Source organism: Tursiops truncatus, chromosome 3 (genome assembly GCF_011762595.2).
Source record: "Tursiops truncatus isolate mTurTru1 chromosome 3, mTurTru1.mat.Y, whole genome shotgun sequence".
NCBI lineage: Eukaryota > Metazoa > Chordata > Mammalia > Artiodactyla > Delphinidae > Tursiops > Tursiops truncatus.
Genome location: NC_047036.1, coordinates 61,820,718 through 61,836,826, shown reverse-complemented (window position 1 = coordinate 61,836,826; position 16,109 = coordinate 61,820,718). Strand labels below are relative to the sequence as shown.

Below are 16,109 nucleotides of genomic sequence, written 5' to 3'. Positions count from 1 at the left end.
CATCTTGCAGAGGGGAGCCAAGCTGGGGTCAGGTAATAACTGGAATGCCTGAAATTACTTAGGGCTACTTGGTAAGTTCCTTGAGATTCCCTGACATTTGCAGTGGCCAAGGCCACCTGAGCACGTACTGAGTGGCCAGCTCAACTCTGGAGAAGGAGAATTCGGGAGAAATAAAGGCCATGTGGCCAAACTTGCAGTTTCGAGAAGCCCCGTTTTGCCATTCGTAGCGTAGAGATGACTGAAAGCAAGAGCTGATTTTCATTTGTGGTCCAGAAAAACTGCCAGGACCCCGGGAGAAGCAGGGTCGAGGTTCTGTCAACTCTGGCAAGTTGGATTCCACGTCCTGTCAGCCTGACATCTTGGGCATACAGATTAGCTTGGACCTTAGAAGAATTTTGCAGAAAAACGGCTGCAAGTGTACTTAATTTAGTGAATACTATGCATGTCCATCCAGATGATAGAACATGACTTGCTCATTAGAGCAGACCTTTCTAAAGTGGGGGGATTTTCGAGCTCCGTTTTAAGTTGCACCTACAAATGTGAAGACTGCAGGAAGGCCCCAGAGCGGGGCTGTCACCCTCCACAGCCCGACTTGCTCTGCTGAGGGAGGGCCAGTGTTAGCAGCACCCTTGGCCTCTGCTCGCTACATACAAGTAGCACCCCTCCCCACTCCAAGCTGTGACGACCGAAAATGTCTCCAGACATTGCCAGGTGTCCCCTGCAAGGCGGGAGGGACGCAGTCGCCCCCGGTTGAGAAGCACAGCTTGAGGGTTTGCCCGTAGAGTCAGAGGTGGGATGGGGCGGAGGGGTTTATCCGTGAGGAAAAGATACTGGCAATGAGCAGGAGGTGTTGAGCACATTGAGGCTGTAGCCTGAAGAACAGTGTAACTATTAGTGTACTTGGACCCTCCTTTTAAACGGAGTCAAGGTGTCTGCATTTCCATAGTCAGTGTAGTTCAGGGAGGGACCAGGACAAATGAGAGTTTGCAGAACTTCCTTTGGTGGCTGATTTTTTTTTTTTTTTTTGCGGTACGCGGGCCTCTCACTGTTGTGGCCTCTCCCATTGCGGAGCACAGGCTCCGGACGCGCAGTCCCAGCGGCCATGGCTCACGGGCCCAGCCGCTCCGCGGCATGTGGGATCTTCCCGGACCGGGGCATGAACCCGTGTCCCCTGCATTGGCAGGCGGACTCTCAACCACTGCGCCACCAGGGAAGCCCGGTAGCTGATTTTTTTACAAAGATCGTGGAAGGTGCTGAGCTGCTCACGCCAGCGCTGTCTCTTCAGTTCTAACACCGCTTGTGCTCCGAAGAGGAGGCCCCGATGGACTGGGGGCCCCGCACGCCATCCTCCGAGGATTCCCGGATAACACGTGAGCGGAGGCGTAAGGGGGCGGCTGGTCTCCCTGCAGAGTCGCCCGTGCCTGTGACTTGCGTGGCTCTGCGAGCTGTGCCGGGGACAGCTGGTCTGGCTGTGTCCTGATGCGCTGGGCCACCCGTCGCCTGTCGGCCTTCTCTTCGGCCTCAGCGTCCGCTGCCCACGCCCCCTCCTTGCCCCAGCCCCAGGGAACGGCTCTGTGCAAGCGGACCGCACCCGTGTGAGACCTCCTCCCAGCGGACGGACTCTCAGAGTCCAGTGTGTAAAGCAGCTCCTGGGGGCTTGTTAAAAGCGCAGTTTCTGGCAGCACCTCCAGAAGGTTTGGTTCAGTGTGTGGGAACCAGGAACTTAGGCTGTTGGAAACAGGTGGCCCACATCCCCCTCTAGGAGCTGGGGGCGTCCAGGGACCGCACTCTTAGAAGTAGCACTCTAGGGGGTCTTTCCAGCTTCTGGAAGGCAAAAGCACACGAATTCTACCTTCCTAATCCTCCTATCCTTCCGGAGACGCTGGGCTGGAGGCCATGGTGGTGAGCCTTCGTGGGACTTGTGCATCTGAGGGAGGTGGTAATAATGAACACGGATATGGGCCAAGAAACTACCCGTGGTGTGGGAGCAAAGTGCAGTCTGCTCCGAAGCGTATCGCTTGTTTGGGCCACATGGGTCAGTGGAGTAAATTTATTATTAATCACAAGAGTTCCTATTTTTTTAGTACTTACTGAATCACAAAGACTATGTAAAGTAAAATCCCTTTGGTGAAGGATTTCTTTAGCTTCCAGGATGGCCTCTCTCAAGACAGGGCGTCTTCACTGTGACATCAGAACGACCACCACCAAGTGCCCCCCGCCCCCCACCCCACCCCCCAGGCCCTGCCCAGAGCAGACTTCCTGCTCACTGCCTCACCAACATTTGGATTTTTTTTTTAGGGCCAGAGAGGACCAGACAGACTGTTCTGTCTGTTTTTGTCTCTTTCTATATACACACACATACACTTATGCATATGTATGTATGTGTAAAGTTACTGATTCTGAGGTGTAGCCTCAATCATACTCCTCCCAAGTGTGATGCAGTAGGAATTACACAGCACCACCTACAAAGGATTCTCACCAAACATATTTAAGCTGCATCTAAACTAGCCTTTAAATTTAACCTCCAGTTTCTCTACAGTATAGGATAGAGAACAAGTTTCAATGGCAACATGAGGAACTAGACAAATTGTGGGGTATCCTGTAAGACAGCTAGCCTGGTATCTTCAAAAAAGGCAATGTCAGAGGAAAAAATGCAGGCAGCACGGGTAGGTTAGGGACGGAAGGACTATTTTTGACTAAAAGAGACTAAAGACATAACGAGATGCAATGCATGAGCCTCGGCTGAGTCATGGTTTTAAAGAAACAGCTATAAAAATGGAGGCAGGGTAGGGAAGTTTGAGTGTGGACCCAGCTTTGGGATATAAGGGAATTATTGTCAGTTTTCTTGGGTGTGTTCATTTTACTGTGGTCACGAAGGAGAATGTCCTCATTTTTAGGAGGTGTATGCAAAAGTATTTAGGGGTGAAGTGTCAAGGCATCTGTGACTCATTTTCCGATGGTTCAGAGAAAAGATGTCTGCATATGAGTGTGAGTGTGAGTGTGTGTGCTGTGGATCTGCAGAACAGATAACGGCAACACGTTAACCAGTGTTCCGTATGTGGTGTTCATTGTCCGTTCTCTTCACCTGATATCTATGCTTGCAGATTTTCTTAATGAAGTTGAAAAACAGAACCAAGGTGAGTAAGGTGGTGGTGGTCTTCAAAATGTGGTTTGCAGGGTCTCCTTCTCGGGCTTTGTTGCTGTTGCTGTTGCTGTGATGGTGGAGAGTGTGGGCGTTTGACGCAGCTGTGATTGAAGTGCGCTCGGTCTGCCCCACCTTTGGAGAAGCTGTGACCTTTGTTCCCAGGCTTCGGTACTGTAATCTCCTAGTCAACTGATGCTGGGCGGTTCTGCCTCACGTGCACTCCCTTCCCTTTGCACTGACAGCACGAAGCTGCCAAGGAAAGGACCCCTTTCAGACCCCTTTCAGAGGTGTCAGCTCTGCTCACACCTCACCCTTCTTTTAAATATTAGGGCTCTTTGGAGAGCTATGTATGACGACTCCCATGGACCAACCGTTGGTCACTCCTCCTGGCTTTGTATTCTGACTGTGGTATATTACCCTAGGTTTCTGCAGGAGTCTCGTTTGTTTTGGTTTTTTTCCTTATTTCTTGCTAAGAGGCTTTCCTCTGTGGACCTTCGTGACAATCATAGCATCTTTTTCTGAAAGTCAGAGGGCTGTCCACATTATCCATCAGGGATGTGGTAGTGAAGCCAGGTGTCCTGGAGGGGATATGTGTTTAGTGGTCCACGGAGAGAAGATGTTTACCTGGAATGTCAACAAGGGCCTGGTCTTACTACAGGATCTTTGGAGGAGTGGGAATCACAGTGAACAGCAGGGTGGTGCTAAGGAGCTCTGTGCTGAATCCCTGGGTTAACAAAATCTGTGACAGGGATCTGTCTTCCCATGATGTGGATGTTATCTCAGTACGTGACTTTCCCTGCACATCTGATATGACCAAACTGGGGCATTTTACCAGAGTACAGAGCACTGTAGAAGCCCCTAGCTGCACCTCCGGATTTTCCCCTGTCCCACCGACCCGAGGGCTTTTCTTGGATCCTGAGGAAAGCCAGTTTTTGTCAGTCAGCCTTGCATATCGTGGCTGTTCCTGTAGTAGTAGTAATTAGCCGATTTGCTGGCAAGTCCAAAACATCTTATCTCCCTGTTGCAAACAGAAAAGTGAAGGCGTCCTTCCAGCCGCTCTGGTGTGGATGTGAGAATCTGGTATAGTGGAGGGGGGGAATTGTTTTAGTACAGATGGACAGGGGACTCTACTTTCTGAATTTAAGCACAGGCGTCCCTAAATAATCCTGCCTCGAATTTGGCATGAACCATTTTGCTAATAAGCCTGAATGTGCCCTCTTCCCTTCTCCTGAAGTTCCACATCCTTTCTCTTTAGAAGTTGCAACCTAATGGCATCCCTGACTCTGAGGTGAGCTTGCTGACCAGAACAGTATACGCTTCGCATATTCATTAAGATCCAAGTCACCTGAGAGCTTGTGGCAGAGTCTGAGGTTCTGCAAGAGGACAGCTATGTAGAGGTTTTCTATTCATATGGAAAAATTGCCATTAAACAGTAGAGGGGCCGCAGGGATTAAGAGCAGCTGGGCCCATCAGTAAACTGGCTTTCTCATCAGATGGGAAGATCTTGTAGAGCCTCATTCTCTCCTAACAAACAGACTCTCCACCTGTAGATTGAAAGTGTTTGTAAGCCTGGTGGGTGGGCCCAGCTTGCATGGGGTGGGGCGTCCTCCCGGGAGTCATCCTAGCTTGTTTCCTTGTTCTCATTCAGAATGATCACTTTCATTATACACGGTCTCCTCCAAAGCTCTTTTGTATTGGTAACGTTTTACTCAAAAGGCATTTCTCTTTGGAAATATTGGGGGGTGGGGGAGGTGAGAATGAGTGAGTGGGAGTAGGTTATACTTCTGGCCTAATGCTAATTTATTTTCCCCAGCTGAGCTTGTCAGCTGTGTTAGGCAGCAGGGAAACAGGAAGTAAGACCAGGACCTCACCCTCAAAGCCCACCAGGGAAGCTTTAGACATGAGTGACCTCATCCATCTCTAAATAGCCTCTGCGTGATCTTTTAACGGCCAAGTTTCTGTTATCCACGGTGCACTTCCGTCGGTTAAACAGTTGTCTGACCAGGGTCATCCATGTTAGGGGAGAAGCTTCTGAGGCAATGGAGTTGATAGTTACTAAGCACCTCCTATGCCAGGCACTGTGCGAGGCACTTTCACAGCATGTTGCTTATTTCTCACAACAGTCTTGGGAGGCAGGGTACCCTTTCTTTCTTCATGTGTCCATGAGGAAGCTGAAAGCTAAGGTTCTGACGAGTTAGATGTCAATATGGCCAGTCTGTGGTGGAGCTAGATTTGGAGCCCAGACTCGATGAACACCAAAACCCTTGCCTGCGGCATGCACACCACCTCTCCCCTCCCCAGTGCCACACACACACACGCACACACACACACACAGACACACAACCGTGACAGTGAAGCTCCTCTGTTCCTAGCTTTGCGCTAGCTAATTTTGCAAATTAGCATCTTGTATAAGTGCAGTGATGTGAGGATTGTTAAATACACTGTTTTATAAGGTAAGTAATCACCTCTAACTAGGATGTTAGCCAGCATGGTGGAGAAGCTTTGACACCCACTCCCTCCCTTCTTTCCCCACTTCCCTCCCTCTTCTGTAACTCCCCGCCCAACCATTGCCCACATGCCATGAGGCTCTTTGTAGTTCTTGGGGAGTTGACATGACCTCAGTTAATAAGATCATTCAGAACAGAGCCATGTGCCCAGATGTCAGACGTGAGCTGTGCGATTCTTCCTGACCTTGGTGGGCTGGGGGCGGGGGGAGGCGGGCAGTAAATGGGGCTGTGAGGAGCCCTGCGGCCCATTTCAGGGTTCAGGCCTCCCTGAAGGGGGTTTAAGCTGTTAGAGAGAGCCCTCTGGTAATGAAGCCGTTTGTCCTTGGGAACAGCACGAGTCCTTGTGAGATGAGAAACAATGCGCATGTTGAGTTTCAGACCTGGGGTGAATCGAAGCTCAGGCAGAGAGGCACATGTGATGAATTGGGACAGTTCAAGGGACGCATTCTTCACAGGCAAGTCTCTGTTATCAACAAGTCCCCTCAGTGGTAATGATACTTAGTCAATGGTCATTCTTGCCTCTGTTTTGAATAATTTCCCCAAGTGAGTAAGTCATCAGTTCTTGGAGCTTTATTTTTCTTCTTTGCATTTTAACTTGTGTAGTTCATTTTGTCTAAAAATCACCTGGTGAGAAATGGATGAAAAATAAGTTTGGGTGGCAAAGTTTTATTATTTGTCATGGCGTTGTTTTCCTTTTTAAATTCTCATTTACCTCTGAAGCAAATACTCCCTCCTTTGTCTCTGCTAGTAATTTGATTCCCAGGAAATAAAGTTGGGTGTTACTACTCTCTACTGTTAAGCAAAAGGTTTTGAGGCAAGTTTTTCTAACTTAGCTCATCTAACACCAAAACAGCAGGCAGAGAGTCCTGTAAACTTTAAAAAAAAACGCAGGCAGTCCGTTGATACAGTTCACTGGCAGACACATCTTGATCTGTCTGGATCCCTGTGCTCTTGGACTTTTTCTAATAAGATATAATAGAGCAGGAGCCACGTCCCAAGAGCATGCAGCTGGGGCAGGAACCCCATGCGCAGCGTGCCCCCGGGTGGGTGCAGGGACTGGCATGGGCCCCTCTGTCGTGCTGCCGAGAGATAAGGGTAACCACAGACGCCTCTGAGAGCGCAGTGAGGGAGACCGACATCGCCGAGGACGGCGGCGTGTTGGCAGGGGCGCAGGATTCGCTGGGGCAAGGTTCTGTGGGCACGAGGGGCGCCGCCGGGCAGGGCTGAGCAGGGCGTGGGGCAGCTGTGCCGCGGGCGCGCACTGGGGTCTGAGCACCGGCCGGAGTGCGGGCGGCCGGGCGGGCAGGCGTCGGGGGCGGGGCCGGCGCCGCTAACCGCTCTCCTCCCCTCTCTCCCCGCGTAGGTGAGGCTTGCGGCCGCGCGGAGCTGAGACATGGCAGCATGACAGCCCCGGAGAGCGCTGCCCCACGACGCCGCCGGGACGAGGGAGCCCCCGAGCAGCGGCCACTGCCGGCCCGGAGCGCCTGAGCCTCCTTCCCGCGCCTTCCCCACCGCCCGCCGGGCTCGCCTGTCCAGTTCACCCCGTGGCCTCGCGACTCCTGACGTCTCGAACATCAATATGTGTCATGTCATTGTCACCTGTCGCTCGATGCTCTGGACCCTCCTGAGTATTGTGGTGGCGTTTGCCGAGCTCATTGCCTTCATGAGCGCAGACTGGCTGATTGGAAAAGCCAAGCCCCGCGGCAGCGCCGAGCCCAGCGAGCAGGGCGGAGGCTCCCTGGAGCCCCACCACCCCACGCTGGGCATCTACGCCCGCTGCATCCGGAACCCCGGCGTGCAGCACTTCCAGCGGGAGACGCTGTGCGGGCCCTACGCCGAGACCTTCGGAGAGATCGCCAGCGGCTTCTGGCAGGCCACCGCTATTTTCTTAGCCGTGGGCATCTTCATTCTCTGCATGGTGGCCCTGGTGTCCGTCTTCACCATGTGTGTGCAGAGCATCATGAAGAAAAGTATTTTCAACGTCTGCGGGCTGCTGCAAGGAATTGCAGGTAGGCGTGCGCGAAGGCGAGGGGGCCTGAGAGCCATGTGTGTGCTCGTGCGTGTGTGCAGCACCCTCACTGCTCATTCATTTGCTGCCACACTTGAGGAGGACGGTCTTCTGTCCGGTTCCAGGCAGCAGGTGCGCGCTGCCCTCATCGCTCCCTTTCCCTGTGTCACTCCCCTGAAGTGAAGGAAGTGTCTGTTCTCTGCTCTCACCTGCTCCTCTTCCTTGCTTATTTCATCGGGTTCTAAGTTGCTGGGTTTTGTTTGAGTAACTACTCCTACTTTTTGCTTTTCCCATGAAATTACCAGCGTGCTTTCCGCGTCGTGCGTCCAGGGAAGAACTGCGGTGTGTGAGGCCCCCCTGCCGCGGGCCCTGTGTGCTGGGATGAGCGTGAGCGTGGGGCTGCCACCCACTCTCGGCCCCATCCCCGGCCCCCAGAATGATTTCAGCTTTCACAGGCGAAGAAGCTGGCTGGAAGGGAATTAGTATCAGCTGCTCTGTGTTTAATAATGTTCTGGTTTAAATTGTTTGTCTCCTGGAGACAGTTGTCAGAATGTTCTGTGCGCTCAGATCAGAAATTACAAACTAACTCTTCCACTTTCTGGGAGTTTCTCACTAATGAGCTTGTTAGAAATCAGTGGAAAGAAAAGTATGAGCACTTTACAGGGATCCCAGAGGGGAGGCCGTGAGCTCCAAGGAAACTTCCATGGCCGCCCGCATTTTCATAGGCTGTTCTATGTGGAGCTGAAAAGCAGATCTGGAACCAAGAGGGTATCAGTCTGTCCACGCTCAAGGGACTTGTTCTGAGCAGCAGAAACACACACACGCGTGCGCGCGCACACACACACACACACACACACACACACACCAGAGTTTGAAGACATCCTCAGGAAGCAGAGGAATAGACTTCTTAGGGAAAAAATTCACTTTTTTTTTTTTTTTTTTTGGTGGTACGCGGGCCTCCCACCGCTGTGGCCTCTCCCGCTGCGGGCACAGGCTCTGGACGCGCAGGCCCAGCGGCCATGGCTCACGGGCCCAGCCGCTCCGCGGCATGTGGGATCTTCCCAGACCGGGGCACGAACCCGTGTCCCCTGCATCAGCAGGCGGACTCTCAACCACTGCGCCACCAGGGAAGCCCCAAAATTCACTTTTTAAACAACCACAACCAAGGTATTTATTAATCTGAACTCTAACAGGAGAAATAGCAATCCACTTACAACCCTCACTGAAGGGCACATCCTGTAGCTGCGTTCACGGGGCTGCTGACAATGGAGATAAGCACTGAGCCTGGCATCCAGGCCTGTAAAGAAGCAGACTGCGAATGCATTAGCTCTTGCCTGCCTTATAGCAAACTCTTGAGCTCAGCAGGGCTGGCTTCCAAACAGGTCAAACAGCAGTTTTTTTCCCAAACAGCTGATAAGATGATGTTTTCTGTTTCTCAGACCTTAGGGGGCCCCATGTGTGTATGTGGGGGAGAGGGTAATGGGCCCAGAGAAATGACAGAGGACCTGCTTCACAGTCATGCTCTGTTTCAATGGGGGATATACTCGTGACAGATCTCAGGACCCCTCATCTCTTTATCTGCCGGGATCAACCGTACCATGAGACACCCAGGCACTCACAGGCACTCACGGAATTTGGGAGACCAGGATTCTGATTTTCAGCTTTGCTACTAACTTGCAGTTTCACTTGCGATAAATGCACCAATACTGTGGATCTTGGCATTCCTCTTCTGAAAGACAGGGAGATTGGAAAATATGATCCTGTCTTAGATTTTTGATTCTGTGAAGCTCATTGTCCCCCTTTTGATTCACTTCTCCAATCTGCAGTTCATCCCCTAAGCTTGGGTTTTCACTTCTGAGAAATGTTCATCAAGGTGGGTTTCCATCCTGGTTCATCTTTTTCTTGTCAGAAATGCCTCTCCTTTATCCCCCCAGGCACACAGTGCCTCGGGGGCATGTGCATCTCACAGCTTGCTGAGGAGTGTTACCAAAGTGTTACTAAAGCTTTTGAAAAGTCAAAATAAACATGTAGATGAAGGGAAGCCAGTTTACACAAATAATTAATCCTGTTGAGAGTCCTGGTTCACCAGAGAGGCGTATTTCTGCTCAGTTTGCCCTATGTTTTATTTGCTTATCTTCGATGACTTCATGCCTTTATTATGAGTTTTGTCAATATGCTGGTATGCAGATGAGACTCCTGGTTTGTCATCCCTAGGAATGCTTTTCATCTTGAGAAACTTAGTGCTTTCCAGCAAAGGAAAGGCCATTTACAGTAGGGTGGGACATCTTGGGCCATACCAGCACAATCGGTCTTTTGCAATCAATTTGCAGAAAATTATAGATGTCTTTCAGTCTCAAAGACTGTTTACATGCAGTTTTTAATAAGGTGTTACTCCAGTGAATTTAGTCTCTAAGAATGTGGATTAGCCCAACAAGTCTTCTGGTGCTCTTGTTTGCTATTTCACATAAATGGCTAGAGTGTTCATTTTGGCACAAAGATGAGTACATATTTTAGGTATTATTCATACACTCCAGTGAGTTATTCTTGACTTTTCTCTTTCTCTCTGCCTCAGGCCTCTAGGAAGAAGGGCTGGGGAGAAGGGAGCAGTAGCACACCCAAGATGCTGGGCTGTTGGTCATCTGTCTCCCCAAAGTCTTGATTTTTCAAAAAGAAATTTTTCTCCCCATCCCCTTTCACTTATGTTCCCCATGCATACATATGGCATCTCAAAACGTCTGAAATTGCTAAAAGTTGGCCAGAGGCAGAGATTCCTGTACAGTCAGATTCTGCCTCTCTAGGGGGCCACTGATCTAAGGCTAAGAACTGAAACACAAGAAAGTGGATTCTCTTCACCTCCCAGCCCAGCAGCACCCCTGAGAAGAAATCATTGGAAGGATGGACTGAACGCTGGTCAGCTGGCTCCCTCACGTTGGGGAGGGGGTGAGGGGCACATCTTTGAGGGCTCTCTCTCCAATAGTAGAGGTCTCCACCAGGCAGTTCAAGCCAGCATCAGTGGCAGCCGTGGCTCTTGAATCTATGGCTTAAGAGAGTTGCCCCCTGGGTGTCTGAAGCAGCTGGCTTGCTTTCTGTCCTCTTGGCCGGTCTCTAAGAGCATCTGGCCAGCCCCAGCCAAGGACTTGCTGCAGCTGTGAGCATCAGTCTCTGCTCTCCCCACAACCCTGCTCTCAACTCTGGATCCGTTTGACATTGAAACAAATGGTGAGAAAGGAGACTGTTGCCAAAGCAATGAAAGGATCCTTCAGAAAGATACTCAGACTGTGTTTCTTCTTACAACTTGGCATTGGCAGAAATGACATTTTTGTAAAATGTAACTGGGTGACAAATTACAGGCTATCTAGTATGCCTTTACTATGCCTAATCTTAAAGGCCGCAGGCTCGCATAGCTGTCACTGTCCATAGTATAACAAAAACCATCAGAATCTTAGTATTTTGATTTTAGAAGTCGGGTGTAAAAGAATCTGCTACCTCAGTGGAAATCTCAAAATTTGGCTTACTTAAAAAAAAAATGAAAATACAACTATTGACCATTAAGCTAATTCAGATAGCAGGATTCGCCTTCAAGGCCTTACCTACTGGTGGGCACCCAGCTGACACTTCGGAAATGCTCATGTACAAATGCCCTGGCTGTTCAGTAGGCGCTCTCAGCAGCAGTTAGAGCTCAAACCTCATCTGGCCCTGGATCAGCCCCGACCTCACCTTAAAGTGTCTGTGAAATGTTCACCAGTCTGCGTCATCTCTAAGCCTCAGTTTTCTTACTTGGAAAACGGGTATAATAGTAGTACATACCTCAGGGTTGTTTCGAGGATTAAATTAGATAATATATGAGAAAGGCTTTTAAGCACACATAGTAGATAGTAAGTGGTAGTAGCTATATGATGATTATTAAAGCATTTGTGCTTTCTTGGCAGGTGTTAGTACATTCTTTTGTGTTCCCTCCAATTGCTGCATTCTCAGGAGTAGAGTCTTTAGAACTGACCTTGTTCTGTCGAAACCAAATGTTAACTACATTGTGAAGTGCCATTCCTGGCCCCTTAATAGCCTGCCTTTGTTGGGACTGAAGAGCACAGAGCAGCCCTGTGGCTCCTATGGGCCTCTGGGTGTCCTCAGGCATTTTTTTAAAAGCTGAGTTGACAGGAAAACAAAGAGCTTCTTCCTCTCACTCCTCTTCCCCTGACCTGTACATTCTCCATCCTTTCCTTTCTGGAGGCAGCTTCTAGCGGTTGAGTCCTGATTGCAGGTGGCTTCTCAGGCTCCCCTTGCAGAATAAATCACAGGCTGATCGGTCTTCACTGGGTGAGGACTCGTCTGGGACTTGGTAGAGCCAGAAACACACATCAGTTCATAGCCCTCTGGGATTCATTACAAAAGCTGGGGAATCGGCCAGCAGGGTCGTTTTCACCAGCTGCCTTCCTTAGGCTGTGACCTGGATGTGGTCCACAGTGAAAGCATAGAATGCAAAGATCCAGGTTTTCCATGACAGCATCAAGCAGTTTGGGTTTGGAAATGCACGTAGGGCCCTCTTAGAAGTCCGCGGAATCCCCAGTGACTCAGGTCTGGGACGGGGCCACGGCAGTGAGCTCAGGAGTTGGCCCACTGCTGCTGGCCCAGGCTGTTCCCCTGGGGTTGCCACGAGGCTTGGAATAGCGTGTGAGCTTCTGGCCTGGCTGCCTACTGTCCTCCAGTCCTGCCTCGCCGGCTCTGTGCTGCTTCGTGTCTGGTTGGCTCTCACGCTGTCTAGTCCCTGTAGCCCTCTGTCTGTCTACACCGCGTTCAGCCCTGCAGGATGGCCTCAGCGAGCTGCCCCACCAGTCTGATTGGATAGATCGCCATCCATGCTCACTGGCATCGCTCTCTGCAGCGGGGGCTCAGGGCCTGCTGTGCAGACTCAGTTTTCTTGGAAGTGAGCAATGATTGAGGGTGAAGGAGAACAATATGAAGAAAAGAAAGGGAAAGGAATAAAAGAAGGATCTTAGAGAGAAGACAAGGGGAGGGTTTTGTCTCTGCTGCGTGTAGAATTGCTTTGTCGTAGTCCGGCACGCGTGGGGAAGTCGGGGTGGGCATGTGAGATACACCATGACTGCTGTCTGGGTCTTGGCATTCTCATTGCTGTTTTTCAGAGGGTGAAAGATAACCACGACTCAGCCTGGTCACAGCATCCGTTTTGACTTATCCCATGCCCTACCTGTTCACTCCCGGTGACCACGTTGGTCACTGGAGAGGAGAGAAGTAAGAACAGGAGTTGGGAAACGTGGGGAGAGGGGAAGAGATTCCTGACTCTTTCAGAGACCTGGCCCCATTTTACACCTGAAAAATTCACCTTGCTTTCTCTGAGAAGGGAGTGTGACCTTGGTTGCCCGACTTCAAAATACCTTCAAAGAAAAGACATGAGGGAAGTAGACGGAGCATCCCCTACTTCTCCTTAGAATGAGGCACCGGAAGCTTCTGGCTGTCCAGAGGAGGCTCTGGATTTCTGGCTCTCCAGACAGATGACGCCTCCACCAGAAGTCAGATGTAACCGTTCTATGTCTCAGTCAATTTAAGAGTACCCCTGATGATGACGCATTTACTCATTCATCAGCCTTGTGGAAAACTAAAGAATGCCAAAATGTTATAAGCCAGGCCAGAATTAAATTTCAATCCAAGGAGCTTTTATTGGATGCCCGATAAATACAAAGACCTATAGACTCAGGTCTACAATTTCTTGAGTTTCTGCTCCAAAACCATATTAGAGAGTCATTGCTTTAGAAGCTGTACCCTAGAAAAGCAAAAACAAAACAAAGTATCATCATATATAAAGGGAGCAAAAGAATTCAACTGTATCATTAGAGGAAAAACAAAACTACTGCCTAAGAGCAAGCGGACCAAGCACGCATTAATTTGAGTAAATCTAGGGACTGGGATATCTTTTTAAAGAATCAGTTGGAAAATCTCGAGGAAAATTGCAAACTCTCTTAAAATTCAGATAGAATATGCAGTTGATATGCAAATAAAGGACTTTGCTATGGTAACCACTTAATTGTAGACAGATAATCTCAGAGCCCTGGATGATGATGTTCCAATTCCAGTAACAAGTCATCACGTTAAGTATGGCTCTGAATATTTATACAAGTGGTTCAGGCACTCTGTTTTAAGAACTTAATGCAACAGTGGTGTTCTTCTAAGCTCTGACGTCACTTCAGAAGTAATCTGTGCACTCATGTGCCCAGGCACAGTTAGGCATAGTTATGAGTTCAGTTGTTGTATAGAGGCTTCCCAGTAGCTTTATTAATTGGCCCTCAATCTCTTTTATTAAAAGATAGCCCCCAGTACAGATGAAACCTAAAATACACATATTGAGAAAATGAAGCCAATGTTAAAAACTTCAAACCAAAATACTCAGTGGCTATGTGTTCAGAGTTGAAGGACAGCTTCAGGGCCCTAGTGTTGAAAAGATGGCACTCGCTTTGTTGCAGGAATTATTTAACGTTATCTGGACCCCAAAACTTTAGCAGGCAAGAAATTTACTTTCCTGAAAATTTCAGAGCTCAGTAACTAAATTTTTTAACTGTCTTTTATTCTGCTATGCACTGCATTTGATTTTTTTTGGGGGGGGCAGCTTACTTTGAATTATAAGTGTATTTTGGTTAAACAGGAGCTCTTTCTAATCCTACATGTTGGATGAATAATTTATCAAGAAATAGTTTATAGAGTTCTTCCAGTTGCATAGAAACAGTTTAGGAAACACCTTCTCACTTGGAATGCAAAGTAAAATTTTATCACTAACTCATGGGAAGGAATAATCTAAATTAGTTTGTGGGGATGCATCTTAACAGGTAAGAGTTAAAGTTTTAGAAACTGCCAGTGAAGTAATTTGCATATAAACATGAATCATTGCTGAGAAAGGTTTAGGGAGGCTTCAGTGTGGGAGAAACTGCATCTTTCTTGTGGATTGTTTCTCCACGTATTCTAGGGGCATCTGACAATTCTTAATTGATGGTCATTAATTTTGAGTAATTGTAACAGAAACTTCCTCTGGGGGGCTTGGCTGTAAGGTCTTTTTATGACAACTATGCTCTGATTGTCTTCCAAAGAATTCTCTTTATTGCTTTGTCATCCGTTCTCCACCCACCACCCTGGAAGAGTATTTTTCTTGCCAATTATAATTCCATGGAAGTGTTTTTAGTAGAAAACAAGTACCCTACTAGACTCCTCCAGGGAGACGGTATAAGCATTAATACAAGCTTTAAGTAAAAAAATACTGACACCGATCCTTCACTTTTCTTCTCCTTCCCCTCAGAAAATCTTGTTGGTTAAAAACCTCTAATGTTATTGATCATGTACTAAAATGACATGTAGATATAATCCGCTCTGCAAAGACACTGGTTATCAGCTGAAAACCCTTTTCATTACCAGTGACCTCCCATTTCTGATCTGGCCTTCAAAGCAGAGTTTTTAAATGCCAGTTGGGCCCAGTCTAGCTTGTCCATAAACCCTTGAAACTTTAAAATGAGGTGCAGTGAAAACTCTTTACCTTTTCATTTATACAGTAAACAAACAGGCTTCTTAGAAAGATGTCCCCATCCTAACACACACACACACCAGCGGCCTCTCACTGCCTTTGAACAAGGGCGTGCACTCTGCTAAGGTTTGTCAACTGAAAAAAAAAGCACAACGTGAGAGCTGTAAGTTAAGTTTTATTGGGGGCAAAATGAGGACTATAGCCCAGGAGACAGCGTCTCAGAGAGCTCTGAGGAACTGCTCGAAGAGGTGGCGGGGGGAAGGTCAGTGTATATGTGGTTTTGGTGAAGGGGGAACGTGCAGTCAGGCACACATTTTTTGCAGAAGGTTGCTGCTAGTCTGGTGAAGGTTACTGCTAGTCACGAGGAGAAAATGTCTCTGTTAATGATTTTAGTACTTTTCTAGATAAGAGAAGATGCAAGAATTTGGGCTCATAAAATCTTCTCCTGCAAATATCTATCTGAAGGCCTGTCCTGCCAGTTTTTCCCAGAGCACAGAGTGCCTCATTCCTGATCTCTACCCTGAACTCCTTTCAGGGGGTGTTGAAGGTCAGCGGCTGCAGTGGCTAGTGACTTAGTCCTTGTAGAGGCAGATGGCAAGCGCCAATTTTTAGTTGCCACCAGTCCTCAGCGAAAAGGAGAAAAATATGGACAATGTTGTAAGATTTCATAGTGCTAAATGTGTTCAATTTAAAGAACTGTCCTTTATTCTTAGATGACATCCTTTACCCTTTTTGTGTTAAAATACCCTTTTTTATGAAATGATAGAGGAGGTAACAGTTATTTTTAGTGTCCTTATATTAGCAAAACTATTGACCTCCCAGTAATTTTTCTGGAGATTTTGCTAGTGTCTGAAGTCCAGAAGCTTGGGAACCACTGTTCTAGAATATGAGCAACGGTGTGGACTGTTGCCTTTTTCACAGCTCTCTAAT

At 48.5% G+C, this 16,109-nt stretch overlaps 2 protein-coding genes across 11 annotated transcripts in view; one reads left to right on the top strand and one right to left on the bottom strand.

Moving 5' to 3' along the window:
• The window catches only part of SCAMP1 (secretory carrier membrane protein 1), a 144,877-nt gene that overhangs the window by 819 nt on the left and 127,949 nt on the right, over window positions 1–16,109 (bottom strand). For 2 of the 3 annotated variants that reach the window (XM_073802237.1, XM_033852959.2), the window contains one exon: window positions 8,806–13,436. The exons of the other annotated variant lie outside the window; for it this stretch is intronic. Coding sequence is in view for 1 of the 2 variants with exons in the window: in XM_033852959.2 (XP_033708850.1) it covers window positions 13,423–13,436 (14 nt within the window). In the remaining variant the exon portion in view is untranslated. Of the gene's footprint in view, window positions 1–8,805; window positions 13,437–16,109 lie in introns of those variants that run through there. 3 annotated transcript variants of the gene reach the window in all.
• Window positions 1–16,109, top strand: part of LHFPL2 (LHFPL tetraspan subfamily member 2) — a 184,432-nt gene that overhangs the window by 152,093 nt on the left and 16,230 nt on the right. For 4 of the 8 annotated variants that reach the window (XM_073802241.1, XM_019929786.3, XM_033852960.2 and 1 more), the window contains one exon: window positions 7,016–7,661. In XM_073802241.1, coding sequence (XP_073658342.1) covers window positions 7,232–7,661 — 430 coding nt within the window. In that variant the 5' untranslated portion in view covers window positions 7,016–7,231. Of the gene's footprint in view, window positions 1–3,026; window positions 3,138–5,984; window positions 6,108–6,534; window positions 6,696–6,725; window positions 6,842–7,015; window positions 7,662–16,109 lie in introns of those variants that run through there. The other 4 variants (XM_073802242.1, XM_033852962.2, XM_033852964.2 and 1 more) reach the window with 4 other exon arrangements.